The sequence below is a fragment of the Anoplopoma fimbria genome, chromosome 8 (assembly GCF_027596085.1).
Source record: "Anoplopoma fimbria isolate UVic2021 breed Golden Eagle Sablefish chromosome 8, Afim_UVic_2022, whole genome shotgun sequence".
NCBI lineage: Eukaryota > Metazoa > Chordata > Actinopteri > Perciformes > Anoplopomatidae > Anoplopoma > Anoplopoma fimbria.
This window is the reverse complement of record NC_072456.1, coordinates 9,816,179-9,837,688: the sequence shown is the minus strand read 5'-3', so window position 1 is coordinate 9,837,688 and position 21,510 is coordinate 9,816,179. Positions and strand designations below refer to the sequence as shown.

The 21,510-nt window shown below is 40.3% G+C and overlaps 4 protein-coding genes across 4 annotated transcripts in view; 3 read left to right on the top strand and 1 right to left on the bottom strand.

The window, feature by feature from the left end:
- Positions 1–1,934: 1,934 nt before the first annotated feature.
- ncbp2as2 (NCBP2 antisense 2 (head to head)) lies at positions 1,935–3,266 on the bottom strand. Its single transcript, XM_054602625.1, has 2 exons — positions 3,170–3,266; positions 1,935–3,053 (listed from the first exon to the last, which is right to left on the bottom strand). The coding sequence occupies exon 2, from the start codon at positions 2,998–3,000 to the stop codon at positions 2,695–2,697; it is 306 nt and encodes a 101-aa protein (XP_054458600.1). The 5' UTR covers positions 3,001–3,053; positions 3,170–3,266; the 3' UTR covers positions 1,935–2,694.
- Positions 3,267–3,397: 131 nt separating this feature from the next.
- fkbp2 (FKBP prolyl isomerase 2) lies at positions 3,398–4,715 on the top strand. The gene is made up of 2 exons (XM_054602624.1): positions 3,398–3,976; positions 4,625–4,715. Exon 1 carries the CDS (start codon positions 3,520–3,522, stop codon positions 3,934–3,936), a length of 417 nt encoding a protein of 138 aa, XP_054458599.1. The 5' UTR covers positions 3,398–3,519; the 3' UTR covers positions 3,937–3,976; positions 4,625–4,715.
- A 1,203-nt stretch (positions 4,716–5,918) lies between these two features.
- On the top strand, positions 5,919–9,963 carry ncbp2 (nuclear cap binding protein subunit 2). The gene is made up of 5 exons (XM_054602303.1): positions 5,919–6,077; positions 6,346–6,432; positions 7,129–7,223; positions 7,413–7,551; positions 9,146–9,963. The coding sequence occupies exons 1-5, from the start codon at positions 6,003–6,005 to the stop codon at positions 9,242–9,244; spliced, it is 495 nt and encodes a 164-aa protein (XP_054458278.1). The 5' UTR covers positions 5,919–6,002; the 3' UTR covers positions 9,245–9,963.
- A 1,460-nt stretch (positions 9,964–11,423) lies between these two features.
- LOC129094681 (contactin-associated protein-like 4) overlaps positions 11,424–21,510 on the top strand; it is a 97,087-nt gene continuing 87,000 nt past the window's right edge. Inside the window, exons 1-2 of the mRNA XM_054602941.1 lie at positions 11,424–11,434; positions 12,825–12,991. Of these exons, the coding sequence (XP_054458916.1) occupies positions 11,424–11,434; positions 12,825–12,991 (178 nt within the window). The remainder of the gene's footprint in view (positions 11,435–12,824; positions 12,992–21,510) is intronic.

Sequence of the window (21,510 nt, the reverse complement as noted above, 5' to 3'; positions counted from 1 at the left end):
TAGTGTAGGCTGTGTTTCTGCTATAAGCTAATGCCATATCAGTGAATATGCAGCAGTGATGCCTCCACGTAGAGCTGTGCTGGTAATGGTGTGAAAATGAGTGTTTATCCACAGGCTGTCTGCTTCATGCATTCTCCTCAAATACCTAAAATGAAAGATTAATTATTAATTAAACTCTTAATTTTCTATTATTTTTGATTATTGATGGGAACTTCTTCAGCAACAAGTAGTCAGAATACCTTCCACCTGCAGCGATTTCTTACATATTTTACATAGTTTACATATTTGACAAAAATCGAGCATGTAACCCTGACACAGTCAGGTTCCATCAGATTTGGGGAGGACATGAAGAGAACATCCTGTGGTTTGTGCTGGAGAATGAGTTTTAGTTTTTTCTGGATGATTTAAAGAGGAGTTTGTGTTCGTTGATGAAAGACAATAGGCTCTAAAAAGTTAATGTGATTTTAACTTTTATTGTTAAAAAGGGTGTTTAACTTGCATTTTGTTTGACTTAGTGAAATAAATTGACTCCATTTGGGTTTGGGAAGGGATTTGCCTTGATATATTTAGTCATGCAATAGTTTCAAAGGAATATCAAACAAAATATAGTGTTATAAAAGAAAACAAATGTTTATACTAGACTACTCTCAAGTCCTCTAACCCAAACAACTCCAGAAATGTCTCTTTCTAATTTAAACTACCCTGTTCCGGTCATATCTACTCTACTTTGCTTGATGCAGTTTCTTGTTAATGTTGATTGAATTTGTTTGAATTGAATTTTCCTATGTTGAGAGATTTATTTTTATATGTAGTTCAGATACCATATCAGTGTATATGTACTGACTCATGCTGTCAGAAACAATTGCCTTCTCTTCCTCCTGATAGAGATTTATTTATCTGTGAAATGATGTAACATGTAACTAATATTTAGTTGCCAGGCCAGTGAGTCTGCACAGGTATTGCTACATAAAGCTGCCGACATGAGCTGTTTCTGTGCTTGTTCAAATGGAATAAAACTTTATTAAATGCATTGAGTTGAGCTATTCTTTCAGTGAAAGTTTTGTTATTAATGTGATAATTTTTCTGCAGATGTTCCCAGCTTCAGTCATATAAAGACCCCAGTCATGTATAAGTTTCATAATTGATCAATCATCCTTGTATTTTCTTGCTAAATTCATAGAACATCAGTCAGCGAAAAAAGCACATCAGAACTTTTTAGAGCCCAACGGGACATGTCCTGTCATGATCATGTCTTGTTTTGTCTGACCAAAAGCCCAAACTCACAGATACATAATTGAGTGGGATGGAAGGAAATCAGCAGCAAGTTCTCACATTTGAAAAGCTAAAAAACATCAAATGTTTCCTTGTAAAATTACTTCAATAAATAAATCATCAAAATATTTAGCAAATCCCTTTCTAATGATATTCGATTTGTTATTCCCGCACTAAGGGAAAGTACAATACACAGTAACTGGGTCATGGTTTTATCGAAGGCAAAGGACAGATAGAATATCTGAAGAGAAATGGAGCCAGGAATCAAAGTCCTTGTATTTGGACTTGACGTGTGCAGTTCTTTAACTCGTAAATGATTAGATTCACTGCAGTGAGCAAATGTCAAAGAGCAATAAAATGTCCTCTTATCTCTCTCATTCTTTCCAGTGTTTCATATCTCCATCATCATGGAGGCAAATTAACTGAATTACAACTTGAAAGCAATGAACTGTAGACCCTCTGACTTTGCAAACCTAACACAACTTTTCTTACCGGCAGTCCCTGATGTTAGTCCACATCGCAGTTTCCCTTTACATAGGCACACAGAAATATATAGATATAAGATTTAGACCTAACTAACTTATCTTTTAATCTTCTCTAATCTTTTAAGACTTACTTTATAACATATCAATATTGACACTGTCTAGCAGTCAGGGTGCTGTTATAAATTATAAACTTTATTCATACAGTCAGAACCAAATGGTAAATTCATTGTCTATATATATATATCATCATCACATCTATCCCTTTATGAACATTTATTCCTGATCAAATTGTTTACCAGGACACCTTCTTAAAGATCCATAAAAGCTTTTTGGGGTGGGATTGTAGTCCACATAGGTGGGGGAAAATGGAAGAAAAAAACAGGACATCATTTGTTGAACTAACAGTATGTGGTTTGGTATCGCAGACTAAAGTGAAGATGCCATAGATAGACGGCAGTACTGAGGGTCTGTCTTCATTGAATCATCACTTTACTTTAGAAAAAGTGCACTTAACCTTACTAAACCTTGCCTCACACTTAGAATGAGTAAATAGACTGTTCCTACTTTTCCACAGGCTTTCTGAAAGATGAAATACACACTTTGGATTCCCATGCATTCTTAGAGACGTGAATACAGAGAATTTATTTAGTTTATCCCCTTTAAAGTATCTAGCCATAGGTTGCAGACAAAATAACCACCATTCATGGTTGTGAACTGATCAGTGTCCAATATGAAGGCCCCTTTGTCTGACCTTAACCACCACACTCTTGTATTGCATTACTGAGGCAGATTGTTTTTACATCACTTGTCATTTGAACCCCTTGAGTCACTGTTGGCTCAATACTCTACAAAAACAAGAGATGTTGTCAGCTTATTAACAACTGGCCATAAAAGTTATCAGTCGCTTTAACACCTCCACAGCCAGCCCAGTCCTCTTTTATTTCTTGATCTGTTTGGATCCGTCCTTCCAGCCCCCCTTCACTTCATTCACAAATGTCTCCTTGACTCTCTTGAGGCGGTGGCCCATCTCTCCCAGGTCACCGGGGACTTTGCCGGCCTCGTCCCGGACCTGCCGCAGCGTCTGCGACCGCATGACCCGCTGCGAGGCGTCGCGGCCGGCTATCTGAGCCTTGGTGATGGCGTAGGCGGTGATCTGGGCCGCCCTGCGGATCGGACGAGACTCCGCCAACTTCTCCACCACATGGAGGTTGTTGAGGAGGTTGAATAACATGCGAGCGAGCATGTTGTCGCTTGTTCTCGGAGAACCTTGAAGGAGAACGGTTCCTCAGTCCGGCCCTGTAATGACATCAACGTGTGCTGTTAGTTGGTTAGAGATATATAATCATCGACGGCAGATTATATGGGCTGTGGTGTAAATTGCTGTAATAATAAAACAAGGTTGACTTTCTTACTTCCGCTGTCTCAATAACGCTGTATGACACAACACACGGTAAAGCGAGAGCGAAGTTGGTTTCACACTACTTCTCTCCAAGCTCCCCCCGCATGAGTCGCTCGGAACCTTACGAACGTGAAGCTAACTTCAGCTGTGTGGCAAACGCTGTTCCGGACCATTTTGCGGGCAACACCAGCCGGGGAAATACTTCCGGGTGTGTCAATACGTACATCCGGTTTCGGCAACAGATTTCTCCGGCTAATTTCTCTTCATTCGTCGCTCTGAAATCTGCGCTCCGGAGCTGTTTTGAGCGCAGTCTTCTCCAAAATAAACCCCCTCTGAACGTGTGGAGAGCGGCGGGCTGCTGCCATGCGGGTGCTTCTGTTGTTCGCCGTGACGGTGCTGTCTCTGAGCCCGGCGGCGGTGAGCGGAGCCGATAAGAAGAAGCTCCAGATCGGCATCAAGAAGCGAGTGGACAACTGCTCCATCAAGTCCCGGAAGGGAGACGTGCTGAACATGCACTACACGGGTAAGCTGGAGGACGGCACGGAGTTTGACAGCAGCATCCCCCGCGACAGGCCCTTCACCTTCACACTGGGCACGGGCCAGGTGATCAAAGGCTGGGACCAGGGCCTGCTGGGCATGTGCGAGGGCGAGAAGAGGAAGCTGGTCATCCCCTCCGAGCTCGGCTACGGAGACCGGGGAGCTCCCCCAAAGATCCCCGGGGGAGCGACGCTCATCTTCGAAGTGGAGCTGCTCAGCATCGAGAGGAGGTCCGATCTTTGATGAAGAGAGGATGGAAAAAGAAAACTTACACTTTCCAAACGTAGGTTCTTACTGTTTGTTTCTTTATGCTGCTTTGGGTGCAGTAGCGAGGTGCTCGGGCCCTATTAACCCCCCCATCCCCCCCTTCTCCGTGCATTGTGCAGGCCTACTACATTATTCCTGATAGACAACATGGCCTCTGATCTCCTCTGGGACAATTTGATTATATTAAAATGGAAATTAGGACCATGCACGATATAAGATAAGAGTGGATGTGTACTCAAAACATACGCCTAAAGATTGTCTAGTAATCAAAACCCACCTTAAAGACACACTTTAAGATTTTCAATGAAAATAAACTACATTTTTTATACTATGTATGGTCTGGATTTTTTGGAGTTCACAAGAAAAAATGCATGCATTTATTCCAAAAAACATGTCTACAAAACAAGACATGGTTATTTTGGATGTCTTTGTACCTTTTTAGGGTGACATTTTAAATATTAGGATGTTTATGTCCTTTGATCTCAAAGACCTCCTGACAGAAAAGCATCTGCTCTGCTGAAGTGTCCTTAGCAAAGCACTGAATGCTTATCAATTCCACCTGCTGCTCAAAGTTGACCTCTGACCTCTTTGTGAGGGACAGTTTTATTCTGAAGAAACAATTGATGTTATAATTTTGGCATAAATGTTTTATATTTTCTTTCAGGTTCCAGGAGCTGCTGCAGAACTACTACTTGGAGATCGTCTGACCTCTGATGAAGACTACATGGAAAATCTGGGAGTAGAGATGACAACCCACGACAGAGCCACTGTCCTCCTTTCACTGGTGTTGCTTATTGTGCACTGATTTATTGGTCTGAAGTTATTATATGATACAAGAAGTGATGTAGGGCCTTGCTAAACATTAGTAGAACTGACAGTGAGCAGCTTAATCTAGTATTTGACTGCAGTTTGATAATTAAGTCATGCTGTCGTTTATACATTTTTTTTCTAATTATCTAATTTTATAACAAGGTTGATTCAATTTTACATTCTTTTCATAGAATAATTAAGCCAGAAGTCAGGCAAGGGACGGATTAAGATAAATGTTTTTGTTCATTTTAAATATTTGAATTATGATAATAAAATGTTCAACTTACAGGAAACGTTTCTGTCTGAAGTGGTTTTGTTGGACAAGAAAGATTTTTACATTCTTCCTTGGCTTCAATAATGTGTATTTTATGCATTAACCGTAAACAAATGTGTCTTGATTGTGGAAAAAAGTACAATTCTGATACCTCTGTATATCTCATAGTGTATAGTAGACCTTTAGTTGGGTAGTGCAGTCTATAAAGCACTTTGTACACACTCGATGGATGATGATGCACTGAAGTATTCTGGTAATCATTTAACAATTATTAAGGTTTCTTCATTTACAATTTTGAATGCTGTTAGTGGAAAATATTGTGTGAATAAGGCCAGTTTTCTTGCATGTGGTCTTGATCAGTAAGACACAAGTGTATTAAATGCGGGAAAATAAAGAAACCCAAATATTTATTTGGAATATCTGCATAAAAAAAATGCAGTATCAGAAAAGTATAAATTAAATATCACTCAAAATATTCAACACATGTTTACAATATCCGAAACAAAAAGAGACATAAAATGGTGAGTGGAACAAGAGGACCCGTCTCCTCTTAACAGCAGCCAGTGACGAGATGGCAGCAGCCAATAGAGTGGCACCACATCTCAGCTCAGCCTCAGCAGTCATGTGACCCAGGGCGACGCATTGCTTTAGAATGAGACATTTGGTGTATCGGTGACATTTGTTATGTGAAATTTACAAAAACATGCGTTTGCTCAGTGAACTCTCAAAACAAATGACGTTTTTTTTTATTTTATATACAATGTACATCAAATAAAAATCTGTGCATCAAGAACACACCAACAGGGGGCGACACTCAGTTAATGTTCACGATGATAGCCACATAGATGAAATGTTCCACCCGGAGTGCTTCAAAGGACGGACCACGAACCGGAACTAATGTAAGCTCGCACACACAGTCGAGACCCTTCCGCGGACGGCTACCTGCCATTTGGTCACAATGTCTGTTAAACTAAACGCATTGATTAGCGATTCTTACGTTGATGTTAGTCAATACAGAGACCAACATTTTAAGGTAAGTGGGGAAAACATCCGCCAGTACCCGAAGTTTGGTACGTCTACGTAACTGTTTCACTTTTAGCTAACAGCTAGCAACAACAGAGCGCGCAGCTCACGCGTAGTGTGGAGCCGATGGCTTCTTTGTAACCTTTGTTTTAAGGATGTACTACTACTTAGATCTAATTGTACCGCTGCACTTTGAGATTCAATCGTTATTCGACAGCAGGTGTTTGGTGTTTAGTAGAATGACTCATGTTGCTTGTGCATGTTGCTCGTGTTTTTAGGGTAACCGCTATGATCAGGAGAAGCTGCTGAAGCAGAGCCACACTCTGTATGTTGGAAATCTCTCCTTTTATTCCACCGAGGACCAGGTAGGATACTTTCATTCAGACTTTTTTTTTTCAAGTATGTGTGCACATGCAGTACAAAGAAATGTGTCTCTGGTTTTTGCATTGCTCTCAATGTGCTCACACAAAACAATCATATTATGCATGTATCATGATACAAGGGTTGCAATTCAATATATAATATATAGGAAGCAGGAGGATGTAGTTTGTTTTTTAAAACCTAATTTTAGGAAAAACTGTCATAGTACAAAGAACACACCACCAAAAGCATACAATAAAGTTACATTTTGTATGAACTGCATTTGTTCTATTCACGGTCCCTGTAACATCTAACATCATAGCACTACTTTTTGAGCAATGTGAGCCACTGTCCGGCACAAATCATTGCATGTAAACTATTAAATAAAAACCAATAGAGTGGCTTTGAGAGACACAGTATCACAAAACATAATATCGCAATCTTCAAGTGTATCAATATTTCCCTAAACTCCTATTACCTAAAGATCTTCTGTTTTGCCATTTTTTTTTTTCATATTTAATGGCCTGGCTTTGACTTTATTTGCAGGTTACCGGCGTCTTGCGTCTCTAGCAGTTAGTCATATTAAAATTGAAATATATTTAAAAACTGTTAGATTTTTAAAAATGTATTCTTCTAAAGTTGAACTGCTTCTTATTATCCCCTACATGATTCTCACTTTTGTGTTCGTTATTGATGGGCAGGTACACGAGATATTTTCTAAAAGTGGAGACGTCAAGCGCATCGTCATCGGCTTGGACAAAGTCAAGAAGACAGCCTGTGGATTCTGCTTTGTAGAGTATCCTTATGAAATGAAGCATTCAACCATATTCACTGCAAACGCACTTTAATATCAAGTCAACCACCTGCCTGTCTGGTGACAAACCAGATAATCCAGGCATTATTAAGTTTTTACCAATGTAGCATGAAGTGACCATGTTGTGTAAGTTTAGGAGCCTGCAACAGACCTTAACCTCATGTGTACCAGATACTACACACGCACAGGTGCAGAAAATGCCATGCGCTTCATCAATGGCACCCGGCTGGACGACCGTATCATCAGGACAGACTGGGACGCCGGCTTCAAGGAGGGACGGCAGTACGGCCGTGGCAAATCAGGAGGACAGGTGAGGATGCTGCCACTTGTTGGTTGTACTTGTATGAAGTCCTTAAGGCGCCCGCTTTGGGAACCACTGCTCATAAGGGTCAGACTATGTCTGGTACAGTAAGAATCTTGGAACGATGGACATGATGCAGTTAGCTAGACCACATTTATTGTACGATTGATGAGCTTAAAGGAACTATGTTGATTGTCTAAAGGAAGGCCCCAACTTGAATTGGTCTTAAGTAGAGCAAGACCAATAAATCAACCAGGGCAATGTATGGCCTGTTTATTAGCTTAATGCAGATAAATCACTGTCCGTGTATGTCCGCTACTAAGTAAGACAATGCAGCTCAGAAATGAACTAGGTTAGAGGTCATCATGACATATTTTGTCCAGAGAGAGAGTGAAAGAACACTGACACATTGATTTTCCAAATGTCCGGGTTCCCACATGCCCCGAAAAACCTTGAAAACAGTTGACCACTTTTCCAGTTTTAAACTCAGTTAAAATGTCCTTTTAATCTTTTATTGTCCTGGAAAATTCAGCACTCTCCTATTTTCTTTTTAGCTGTTAATGATCCTCTAGGCTGTCTGTCAGATAACATTGACAATTGAAAGTGGTAATGATCCCTGTCTATCAAACCACTTATATCGTTCTTGAAAATGTCCCATAAAATGGGACTGTGAACTATCTTCTTTTTATGTTAAGAAGTTGCTATCAGATTTAATATTCCATGCACTAAATGCATTTCTTCCTCTTTATCAAAGATGCACTCCTGGGGGAAACACTGAATGCTTACTTTTGCATTAAACAAACAGATTGCATAGCAGCAGCTTCAATCCAAGAATGCTCGTGTGCGCTTGTAGAAATCCATATCTGTGAAACTCAACCTTATATTAAAAGCAACCTGGAGAAGTCGCATTGTACAAAATAAGAAAGCATATATTATTTGTTTCCCAAAATAAATACCAGGAACCGGCAGGAGTTCCCCCACAAAAATAGGCAAGAGATAACTGGTGATTATAGAAGTTTGAACCGTTTCTGATCTTAAAGGTTAAGGCGTATCAGATTTTAAATCACTGCTGATCTCTAACACCATCATGGTGTTTGTTTGATCTCCTGTCGACATGTTTTGTCCGTCTCTCATACTTAAAAGTTTTGGAAAACAACATTAAAACACACCACATTATGGTGCTTGAAAATGGCATCTATTGAAATGGCATTCAAAGAAATCAATACACTCTCGTGACATTTCAATACACCAGTATGATATTTAGAAAGTGATATCCCGTCCACAATAAATTATGCACGATTAACCATGGCCTTTGAAGAGAGACAGCATTACTATAGCGTGGCATTTAAAAATGAAAGTCTATATTATGCTGTTAACAAATACATAATATAGTCCAATTTTGTTGCAGTGGTAGACAATGAGCTTTCTGGGAGAGTGTAAATGAGGAAATGTAAATATCAGAGAACTGGTTTGTTTGTGGGTGGAAAATACTGACCAATACCCTTCAGTATGAAGCTTAAGGACAACCCCCCCCCCCCTCATTAAAGCAATGAAAGATGTATATTTACTTGTACCTTCCGGTTGTGTTATGTTTCTTTTGTAGGTGAGAGATGAGTACAGGCAGGACTACGACCCAGCCAGAGGCGGCTACGGTAAGCTGGCTGCGCAGCATCGACCCGGAGAGGCACGTAACAGTTTCTAGATTGAACCCCACCACAGCAGTCTGCCTGGACTACACAGAGCCCCTCCCTCAGTCCTGGACAAGATGAATTTTCTCCAACGAGGCCTCTACATGCTACCACTGATACTTTGTTCCAGTGTTACCATTAAAACTCTACAGCAGGTCTGCATGGACCGCTGGACCCCGACCTGTAGTGTGATATTTACTGAAGCTTTCATTATCCCGCGCATAATCTCTATAAATAGATACTGCATAAATGTGTAGAATCTGTAGGCAACCGGACAAGATTTGATCGGACACGTCATCTCTCAACTCCCAACTCCAGTTTTGCATCTCAAGTTGCTAATCGGACTGAAAGCAATGAGCAGCGCACAGTAAAGGAAGTTCTGGCCTGGATATCCGCTGGCTGCACCACAACCCCAGAAGTATAGCCCCTTGCCCCCAGAGGATTATCTGTATTCAGTCTGCTGGGTACCAAGTTTGTCCTCCTCATATAGACAAACCATCAATTTCCCTACAGGCTGGCAAAGGTTCTGATAGCATGTTGTGTCTGAGTTGATGATGTATCAAATATCAAGACAAAGTGATCATATTGACTCTCCATGTCTGTTAAAATGATACTCTGCTGAAGTAATAGCAAGAAGCATTCTGTTATTTTACTGATTTCCATGAATGAAACTTTGTGTCCTTAATTGGGTATACTTTTTTAAATAAAGTTTTTTTTTTTTTGTTCTAATCTGTGTCAGAGGTCTGATAATCCAATGGTCTGCTCAAGTTTGTGAATGTCATTCAACTCAGGTCTTTCAGGGTATAATAATATTAGAAAATGAATCGGAAGATTAAACTGCATTAATACATTTTGCGGCTACTTGGGAAAGTGGAAACAAGCAGCAAACGCAACACTGACATTGACATCATGTGTGAAATTATCACCTTATTAATTGATAGTTGCTTATTTACACATCCAGAAGACAGAGAGAGAGCATTCTTTTGGAGTTGTGTTTGTAGCCACCTGACAAATTTAAGTTTAATATTTGCCATCCTTTTAGGTATGTTTTGGCCTTTACAAACTCCTGAAGGAGTTAGTTGTTTCTCTAGCTGCAAAGTGATCCACTAAGTCTAACTATTCGCTTACTGTGTCTGTCAGTTGTTGAGTGCTGGGTAAGTAGTTTGCGATGGACTTTTGGGCTATTTACCGAAAAACATTTGCCTGCTGCTGCTGTAAATTATGCTGGTGAGGGCTGTTGGATGGAACCAAAACGGTAAAGTAGGGGCCATAAATCCAAAACAAACTTTTGTATCGTGAAAAAGATCCTGAAGTCCATGTCATGACTTCATGTAGCTACACAGTATATATACTCTGTGAGAGTACTGCTAGTGCTTTGATGCCCCCAAAAAGCCGCAACAGCCTTCTCTTCCCGTGGAATCAGTTTGTCAGCAATACATTTTCCTCTTGAAAATCAATTACAAGTTGTATCTGTCCAAGCATTTCACTTCTTCCATGTAACCAACAATAATCCAGAAGGAACACCTTTTGTATATGATCAGCAAGGATATCAAAGTATATCTAGGTTCAAATGCCATCACATAACGATCAACAAGCCCTTCATGATGACCCCAGCTCTAATTGATCATTTTCTCTCTAAATCAGATACCAGGTTCAATACGACCTTCAATACAACCTTTTTACATCATGAAGTTGGTGTCTATCTCATGAGATAAAAGCTTTGCAGGTATTAAACACCTGTTGTAAAATGCTTAAATGTTAATGTGCACAGATATAGCTGTCATTTTGTACTTTAAAAGATCGCATCAATAAAAACTTTTGGGAGCTTTTCAGCGTTCAGTATGCAGACAACCTCTCCCTTTTCTGTGCAGTCAAGTAAGTAAGAATCATGATTATACTGGTGATCATCTTTTGGAGCAGTTGGTCAGGACTCCTTTTCTCGACAATCCTCGTTCCACTTGAAATAAAGAACATGATATCTTTGCAGTTTTCAAGCCGTCAGCTTGTCTATTATCTCAAAGTGAGCTGTAGTAGTGAAGTGAGGAGCAGAGCAGAATACTAAGAGTTGAAATTGGCTGAGCTTCAGACACATTTCTTTTAATATATCCCCACCACTAATTCCTGCTGTCAGCTACCACATTTCATTCTTAATCACATCCTCTGCATGCAGCATGTTTGGAAAATGAACACAAGATGGCAGAAGAGTAGGTGGAGGGACAGAGAGAGTCGTACACTTTCCATGATGTACTCACTGTGACGAAAGATACATCCATTTTAAACTGGTTTGGACCTTCATTAGCATTAGGAACATTAAAGCTGGGGTAGGCGGTTTATCTTTGGCGCTATTGGTCAACATTACATAATAACCTTTCAGCATATTGTAATTCAACTAGTACAACTTAGGCAGTTTTCTGGAAAACAGTCCTCATTCTGCAGCTCTCCTCTCTCTGCCCTAAGCGCCTCCCACCAGATGATCAGCGGCATGGGCTTTATACAGTAACCTGTAAGAAAACCATTCATTTATTTGACCATCAGAATGAATCAGGCAGAATTCTTAACTAAATTATATACATCTCTACATCTCTTAAATGTAAGACAAGCATTGTTAATTATTTTTGCCAGCCTTTTTGATACTTCAGTCTGTCTTTTTTGGATTGCTTTGCAGTTTAGGCAGTTTTTGCCAATGCAGCAATAGCTACTTTTTCTGCAGGACTTTCTGCCGAATCAGGCTTTCACCATCTGAAGGGATATGCATCTGCATTTTTCATGACAGCCAATAGGAAAGTCCTCTCTCTGAAAAGACCTGTGATTGGCCAAAGTCTCCCATCACTGATCGATTTTCTAAAGGAGGAAAACAAAGCCAAGAGGAGGTACACACATCAAGTTTTGACTCAGACCACTTGAATGACAATATGCGGACTGTTTGCCCAATGACGCCAAAATTAAACTGCATAACCCAGCTTTAACACAAAAATATTAGATAAACGGGTCCTAGGATCATAACCCAGTACCTCTTACCTCCGATGCAGGAATCACTCCATTACTAACCAGCCCTCTCAGTTGGATTTTCTCATATCCTCTAGAAGAGCAGTGATTCCCAACCAGGACTACTTGTACATTGAAAGATTGTAGAGGAGCAACTCATTTGGAAAAAATACAAATAATGATTTGATTTTTATTTAGTCTTTAAGAAGAAAATAAACATTCAAATACGATTTCAGTTTGTGTGATGGTGGTCCTTTGTAAATCTATTATAACAATAACCAGTAAATGACAGTAAACACTGCGTACTTGAGTCAGACCTCAAGCCTTGTGTTGCAGTGTGAATGCATGAAAACTTTTAAGCATGAGAGCAGAGAAGTCCAAAAAGATATCTAAAATGAATTGCTTGTCAAAAAGTCTGTTCTCAGTCTTTCCCCTCAGCCCCACTCTCCCTTCCCCTGCAGTCTGCATCCGTCCACCAGATGCCCTCTGACTTTCCCACCTGTCCCAGTCACATGACTTTCTCATTCACCTGTTTCCACTTTCCCTCATCAGCCCTGCAGCATTCCCACTCAATCCCTCCCAAATTGTCAGTGTTTCTTATGCCTTAAGTCCTCTGATCCTGAACCCATACCTGATCTATACCTGCTTTTTTGTTGCCTGCCCAGCTGTCCTGCCCTTCTTGGATTTGTTTGAACTGTTTGGACTGTTGCCAACCTGTAAGCCTGTTCCTGACCATCGCCTTGAGGACATCTCCCTTTATCCTACCTGCTTTCCTGGTATGTATTAGTCTGGGTTTGAGTCCTGCCCCATTCTCTAATCATGTCATTGCTAAAGAGCGAGATAAAAGAGATTAATTTCCAAACAAGATAAAAATAAGAGCTGAAATAATTATCTAAATGTTAGGGATAAGACGGATAAAACTGATGGATGTTAAAAGGTCCTGCTTCTGCCACTACATGTGTAGTAGTTTAATCAGTAGTACAAACTTGACCAAACTTAACTAAACAACATCCACTTTTATGAACATCCTCTTTCGAAATCAGTTGAAATGAACTACATTTGAGCACGACGAATGGGGTCAATGAAGGTGTATACTTTAGTTCTACTGACAGGGCGGTGGAGGTTAGAAAAAAGGTAAGGAACAAATAGAGCACACACAGGATGCAGAGATTTAAAGGTAAAAACAAGCAGAATTATAGGGCACTGTTCCTGTCTCCTATAAACAGATGAGGTGGACACCACAGCCACTGTTTCAGGTCCTTTTTATTACACTGCAGGGGGGTCACAAGGAGCTGTGGCCTCAACTGCTGAAAGGATTGCAAAAGGTTGTCATTATATCCTCAATACCAGAAATCCATAAAAGCTCTTTGCATCCTAATGGTGTGTATTTGACATTTTGTTCGAGCCTGGGGATTTATCCACTTCCATTTCTTCTGCAGCAGAGGAGACGTAGCTCATCGAGGCTCCAAGTGTGCCCCACATGATACGGTTCTTTCCCATTTGCAACATTAGCTGTTATCGTAGTCTAGTTCAAAAAGTCAAGATCAAATGAGGTCAAGTGAGAATTAGACGGTGCCAAGGCCAGACCCAGAATTAACGAGACGTTTATGCAAAGTAGGGCGCTGTTTGGAAATATGGAAAGAAATGCCTCAACCACCAGCTTTGTCTCACTGAGAAACCCATTAATATAGCAGCCTGTCATTGGCCGCTGCAAGATGATGCAGACAGATAATCTTCACCCCCATTACAATGAAGAACAACAGCTCTCTCCGTCAGCCTTAAGCGTGAGGATACGCCTTATCATTAACTCATATTAAAGTGTTCTTCATGGATAAGCAGATTTAACACACCAGCATGAGCTCCCTCGTTAAATCTCCTCTCATCCCGATCCACGTATGTGTAGTACTGTAGGTCTGGGTCCTTTTTATCCAGGTTAGGGACAAGCCTCTTTGTTTCATTTAAGGGAAATCCTTATATACTGCAGAAATTTTATATATTAGAGAATAGTGTCCTTCCAACAATATGGCATATTAAGAAAGTCTCTTTTTCTGTTTTAACGTGATAATACCCAACTGCAAAAGCCAGGTCTATCAACAATTATTTAGCTGATTGTGAGCCAGACCTTATCACCCGACATCAGTGGCAGACCTGACTAATGTTCTTGTGGCTGAATGGGAGCAAATCCCTACAGCAGGTCTCAAAGTCTTGTGTAAAGCCTTCACATAAGGGTGGAGTCTGTTGTAGCATCGTATGCTCATGATTTTGCGAATATGATTTTCAACAATTAAGTATGGGTGTAATGTTTGAGTGTCCACAGGCCTTTTACTTATTGGCCATTTTTGCACTGTATTTTATATCTGATATTGCACGTTTTATACGCAGCAACTTTTCTTGCATCTAAACAACTACTATACTTTTAGTGCTGTGCAGTAATTGGTCAGGAGAATCATGGTTAGATCTTATTAAAATCCCTGGATAAATCAGAATCCCATGTACAAAAAAGGTTTCATAACTGTGCATGTTATGCATTTATTCATAATTACTTTTTTTTTTCTGGCATATTGTATTTTAAGTCTTATGTTTTACCCAGTGATGTGACAATATGACACTTGTGAGAGATGAGTATATCTATTTTCTTTTTTTTAATAAGCCAAAGTGTTATTGACTTGTCAGTCAAAATTATATAGTTTGAACATTATTAACATTTCATCTATTCGAACAGATAACTCTTGTGTTTGAGATATTTACATATTTAATGTATTTTAAACAATAAAAAGAGAAAATGAATGCATCTAAAACAGAATTTGGCCGTTATCCAATACAACCCACTTTCACTGATGGACAAATACTTCCATAACCACTGACCAGTGTCAGGAGAAACATTAACCTCCTCCATACTTTATTTGCCCTAGGAGAATAACAGCCAGTGGCATTTCAAACAGTTCGGTGACTAAACATGCAGTTTTCCTGTTATTTAGGGGGATCTCATTACAGCAAAGTAATTTACTCCCCTGTTATGGTTTGGAAACACATCCACACTGAAGAGCTAAAGTGTGCCCACAAAGAAGCTAAATTAGCGTGACATTTCTCCACAAGGAAAGTATTTGGGGGAAAGGAGTAGCTTATCTGGTGGCATGCTTTACATTCAGCTTAAATGTGAGCATTGGTATCAGTCTAGATTGAGACTGAGCGGTTTGGTGTGGTAAGGCTGAAGGGGAATCACTGAAAAGGATTTGACAGGTAGTAGCTTGTGTCAAGGCTTAAAAGGCACCTTGTCCACACAAATGCTGTTGAGCAGTGTTTCATCATCTGCAGTTTTTATTTCATCTGTTTCCGCTGTCAACCTATACACCACGAAGGGGTGATGCAGGCCACATGAAAACACGAGTTTCATGTCGGGAAGAATAATGGCAGGATTTAAAGTCAACACGACCAAATCAATGTCAGGAGGAGGACAGAAGGGGGAAAAAAAAAAAAAATAGTATTTACGAGGTGAAAACATCCATTGATTAGTGGAATATGGTTGTAGCAGTTCTAAATGCATTAAGAGCAACTCAATTGCAAGCAGAAGGTGACGGGGAAATAACATTATTAAAAATGAAAAGTCAAAAATGTACAGAATTTATTTCCTTTAATTGATCTACTGTACTATCACTTACCAATACGGTTTGTGAAGGGTAAAGATTTTTGGACCTTTCTGACAAATTGGAATATCTCTGAATTCCCTTCATCAGTCTGGATCCTTTAATGGGTCTTTGTGAATTTTGGGCAATTGATAATCTCTTGGTTATGTTTATGGAAAAATCATGCCAGTATTAGAATAAACAAGGAATCTGCACCCAACTTGATGTCCAAAAGACCCAAAGGAGGCAGAAAAACTTGGTTGCTCAGAGTTTGATAACAGCTATAGCCATCTTTTTAGGTCGGCCTTCTTTTTAGGTGACCAAAATAAGTTTTGCTGACGTCCCCGTCCACAGCAGTACATTGCTGTGCTGCTTTCCCCGTACTCAAGTCTGTTTTTCCCAAACTGGGGGCATTTTGACCGCCGTCTACAGCAGGTAATTCACTGACTATGAATAAGAACCTCATACAACTGCCCTTCAAAAAAACCCAAAACCCATTCCTTTTATGGACTCAACACAAGGGCAACAGTTCCCCTTGCACCCTTGATAAAATGTCTACAGGCACCATGAACTCCTCCAGTGTGGAGGGCTGATGTTGACTCAATTTATTTTCCTTCACTGACACCGGGTGTAGCCAGTGAGTGTGAATCCCAAATCCAGGATAGGTTCCAGTGAACATAATTCAGAATAAAACATGCAGTCTGTTTGGACAGCAGCTCCAGCTGTGCACTATCCTTTTCCATGTCTTGTTCTGGCTGATGGAGCCTGTCTGTCATAGCTGCTGGAATGGTGAAGCGCGCAGGTCGTTACGCCTCATAGACCTCTCGGTGGGAGGCTCTGGCCCCAATATCACGCTTCACAACACGCTCAATAAACTGCAGCTTTCTGGAGAACTTCACCTCATCCTCGGTGCTCAAGCAGCTCCACAATACAAGTGTTCCTCCTGCCTGCTCACTAAAGATCAATGTCAACTGAGTGAAACATTTACCAGTCAAGGTTTTCTAGTGACGAACTTGCTGTCAAGCTGGAGGTTAAGAGTTTCTGCCCCAGTTTCCCTCCCCCCCAATAGTTAGGTGTCTTGAAAACATGAATCATAATCTGTTGGCAGAAACAACTGTCACACTTGAGCTCCTCTTGCTTGAGTCACAAAGCACCTGGTCCCTCCAGCAATCATGTTAAGGCTAATTGAACACAATTATAATTACAGCAGAAGTTTTTCAGTCTTTCAATGTAGTACAGTCCGTTTCCTGCCTCTGATAGATCCATATTTTTTTTGTCCTCCCAATGGTACGGATTGTCTGTGAAAACCAGAAGCAAAGAATAGCTTGCAGATTCAAACTTGATGACCTCTGTCTTTTAGCTTTCTCTCTCTCCCCCCTCTCTGTAAACAACCATCCATCACTTAAGAATAGAGAAATCACAGGAGTCCAGAGATCTTTTCTTTTGGCAGAAATCAGATTTTTGCAGTAAATCTCAATTGAAATCCTTTTGAGGAATGGAAGGATGGTGCAGTATGTCAAGGTAGCCTCGATTTCCATTACACTCCCTTCTCTTTACAACTGACGAAAAACATTTCAGGCTTTGGTATATACTGTACTTTATGACTGGTTCAGATCAGTTCTGTCACGGATGTGATGTGGACCCAAAAGCAGTATGACCAGGAGACAGATAAAGTTCTGGAGCTTTATTCAAAGCTGAGCACACAGCAGACATACAGGCAGGGTCAGGCTCACAATGGGAAACAGGCAGGGGATCAGGCAGACGGAAACCAGAGGAAGCGGAGGCTAAACTTGTGGTCGGGGACAGAAGGCTAAGGTGGCTAACTGAGGCAAAGGCAAGGTAGGGGAACCCGGTGGTAGGGGACAGAAGGCTGAGTCGTTGACCGGGGCACAGGCAAGGCAGGGAAGTCCAGACAGACAGTCAGGGTCGGCAATGGGAAATCAGTCCACGGGAAATTGCTGGAAGGTCTAACATAAACGCAACGAACGATCTGGCAGCGAGTGTGTGAATGAGTGGGGCATTTATACTGCAGGGTGTAGGTGCAGCAGAGTGAGCAGGTGAGAGGGATTGTGCTGATGAGGTGGGTGTGGCAGACAGGTGCACTGCATGAGGCTGATTAGGTGAGTGAGGGAGAGTGTGGTGAGAGAGAGGGGGCTGGCTGAGAGCTGGAAGTGGAACTGGGAGTGAACTGAGAGAGAGTGACAGGCAGGTGAACAGAGTGAGCCAATTAGGTGAGTGAGACAGAGTGACAGGGAGTATGGAACTACTGACAGTATGGAGGAAGAACTGTGACAAGTTCACCAAAAGTTTCCTCATGTACCTCTGGTTGAATCTAGCATTGCTAAGGTTAACAGGAATACATCTCTGAGATTTCAGCCTGTACCCCAAAAACAGTGGATGTCAATGGAATTTAATTTCGTTCCAAGATCTCTCCAATATCCCTTGTTACTTTGGATAATCAATTAAAACCCATTCATCAGATTTTAATGGGTTTTTTTTGTTCAATGAGAACAATTCCCTGCTAGGTCTATTGATTATCCATAGTAACCACTGATGCATTGTTTCTGATAAGATAGGTTGCTGTTAGAAAGTCTAAATGTAATATTTTAGTGGGAGAGCACAAAAAAAATATGTATTTTACATCCACTGTACTGGAATGGAGACATTGGATCATTGATCATCGTGTAAAACATTATTAATGACATACTGTATGTTTGTCTTTTTCTGATAAACTACCTCTTGTGTATAGTTGCTAACAGTAGCCCCTCTTTTTGACCCTAACACGCAGCTGCTGTGGGAAAACTGTTATAAATGAGAAGGATTTCAGTCTCTTCAGTCTCTCAAGACATATGGGCCCTTTGAAAACAAACAAATTAGAGCAAAGTATTAGAATATTACAGAAATAATAAACTCTATACTATATGGTTTCTGTTTCAGATGGTGTTCTGCTTTTAAATGAAAATCATGTTCAGAAAAAAAAAATCAAATATGGTTCATCAGCCTAAATACCTTTTATATAATTCTTTTTTAAAAATGCAAATGAATCTCAGGTATTTGGTATATTCAGTGGTGGGAAATGTTTGTTCACAGGAAGTGACAAATTAAAATTAACCACGCAATCCAGAGAAAACTGATCTCACTACAAACAACAAAATCTGAAAAACTATTTTGTTTTTTGTTTCCCCTATCTTCTGTTCATTCATGGAGAAGATTAGATAAGACTGAAGCTGTTGGTGGGATGTTGCCCAGCAGGAGCCGCCTCTCAGCGGGGTGGGGTCCGCCTTATCGTCCCCTCGGGTTGGACGTTGATGTCCATGCCGGGCTGCGGCTGACAAATGAGCAGAATCCTGCAGAGTTAATGTCATGGTTCATGTCAAACATTGTCAGCCTCCAGAATGCGAGTTCTATATTTATCCTTCCTTGAAATGTCTGTATCTGGGCATCTGTCTTTCCGTCAGCTTGTGATGGCTTGTTTGTGTATCCACCTGAATCTCTGGCTGTCTTTTGTCTGCTGGCTTACAATGTCAGCTTCTGAGGCCAGTTCTTGCAATAGGTAGCCTTCACTTGCTTAGAGGGTTGAGAGCATGCTTAATATTACAAATTGTAGAAATAGGTTGACATTTACATGCCTGTACACTAAATATTTAGCTATAACCGAGCCAGTAGCTGCTTAGCATACTTGAGCTAGCTACCAACCAGCAATTATTAATTAACACATATCTCAATTTAAAAAAGTGAACATACGTGAAAAAACAGTTAATTTTATAAGGGGTTATGTGCTTGACTATACAGTATGTTGGCTGGTTGCAAAGAACGAATTTGTGTGTAAATGAACGTTCCTGACATAAATACTGCCATTTCCACATCACCTTATATTATCTTGAACAACCAAACCTTCAGCAGTTGGTTTTAGTTGGGTGTTCCGTTGCTATTAGCAACCCCTACTGGCACAGTCCTTTATCAGCTGCAGTTTAACTGACATTGTTACATCATTGTACCCGTCATGTCAATGCAATTGTCTTTTTTACAGACGATTTGTGATTGTTATCTTAATTTTGTTTTTCTACGATCAGTCCACTGCTCATTAAGCTAATAGACTAGCTGTCTGTGGCCAATCTGTAGCGGATACAACACTCAATGGGTGTGTTTGTTAATCCGATCTGACGCTCTTCACTAAAATGAGAGCGCTGTGATTCAAAGAAAAGGGGAGCGTTCTATTTCTATGAATTAACGAACGAGTGGCACTCTCTGCTCCGGCGCTCAGGGTGACTATTTACGACAAACCCTTAGTAGGCTAACTATGTAGTCGATCAATTTTTTTACTTGACTCAACTATAATAATTGATGTGTTAAGAAATGGATGTTGCTACTCAACTGATGATACTTGGTGGGACAGTATTGCTGATTTTAAAACTAGTCTCTGTATGTTGTACTAGCTCCCTGTGGTCAAGCTGTTACCTATTGCATGTGTTATCTTATATTTTTCCCCATCCTTGTATTTCTTGTCACTTTTCATGGTGTCAAAAAAGGAAGATGACTGCTTTCTTACAGAAACATACAGTTAAGACTCTGAACACTTTATTTTACACAAAAATCTTTTTAATTAAGCTATGAAATAAAACCCTTTTTTGTAGATATAATGAGAAATGCTTCCCTTTTGTATTTTTAAAGCATAAAAAAAAATCATTTTCAACCACAACAAAGCCTGAAATGTGCCAGTTACTGCAAAGCATCAATGAGGCACATGTGAGGATACCATCTTGCTGTGGTTAAAAGTAATATTTTGCCTCTCTGATTCCAGCTTGCATGCACATATAACTGTAGTATGAGGCAGGGACTTAACTATGGAATTAATACCAGCTAAATGGATGTAAAACCTGCTAGCTGTAGGAATCCTTACAGAGCTGAATTCCTCTCATCAGCACTATTAACTGCCTCTGGAGCAGGACAGTAAAAGAGTCCGATGTATCTGTTCAGCTGATACATAACACCACTCATTTCACATTGAAGGGCTACGGTTACTGCCTGTTATCAGGGATTTCACAAACTGCACTAGCACAGCTGTTTTGGGGGGATATTCGCACCAGACAATGAGTGTTTGTGATGATATTAGTCAGAGATGATAATGTCAGGCATGATGTGCTGGTACGAGGCTCGACATTGTATGCCGGGAGGCTTGTTGGCTGATCCAACAGAGTTGAGCTTTACTTTAATTATTCCTGAATAAATGATAATTAAAGCTGAGGAGGAATCCTATTAAGAAAGGTGTTTTTATTTGTAAACCTGTGATATTAGAAGGTTTCAAGACAGAGGAATCATGAATACTGATATCACTTTTATAGACTGTTATTTTATCGTATCTTATCTGACCTCGCTTTCAAAATCTAGTCTCGTAAGTGGCACCTTGAGGGTGTGTTTGTTTTTATTACACGGTGACTGGGCAGAGACGTGAAGCAGCTCTTACAAAACCTTCACAGACCAGAATATTTTACAATTGCCTAGAGCCATTTTACACTTGGATTATTAGACATTAATAATATGATAATAAGAAATTGCACATAGTTGTGAAAAGAGATTGGGCACCTGTATGTGTATCCCTTCCTTACACCCAGTGCATGCTGGGATCAGCCTCCTGCTCCATGTGACCCTGACAGGAGTAAGTAGGTTTGGAA

Bases quoted from the DNA above. Each gene is read 5' to 3' on its own strand.
- ncbp2as2 (XM_054602625.1), bottom strand. From the start codon at position 3,000: ATGCTCGCTCGCATGTTATTCAACCTCCTCAACAACCTCCATGTGGTG.
- fkbp2 (XM_054602624.1), top strand. From the start codon at position 3,520: ATGCGGGTGCTTCTGTTGTTCGCCGTGACGGTGCTGTCTCTGAGCCCG.
- ncbp2 (XM_054602303.1), top strand. From the start codon at position 6,003: ATGTCTGTTAAACTAAACGCATTGATTAGCGATTCTTACGTTGATGTT. The intron at 6,078-6,345 runs GTAAGTGGGGAA...TCGTGTTTTTAG, and splicing joins ACAGAGACCAACATTTTAAG to GGTAACCGCTATGATCAGGA. The intron at 7,224-7,412 runs GTATCCTTATGA...CATGTGTACCAG, and splicing joins TGTGGATTCTGCTTTGTAGA to ATACTACACACGCACAGGTG.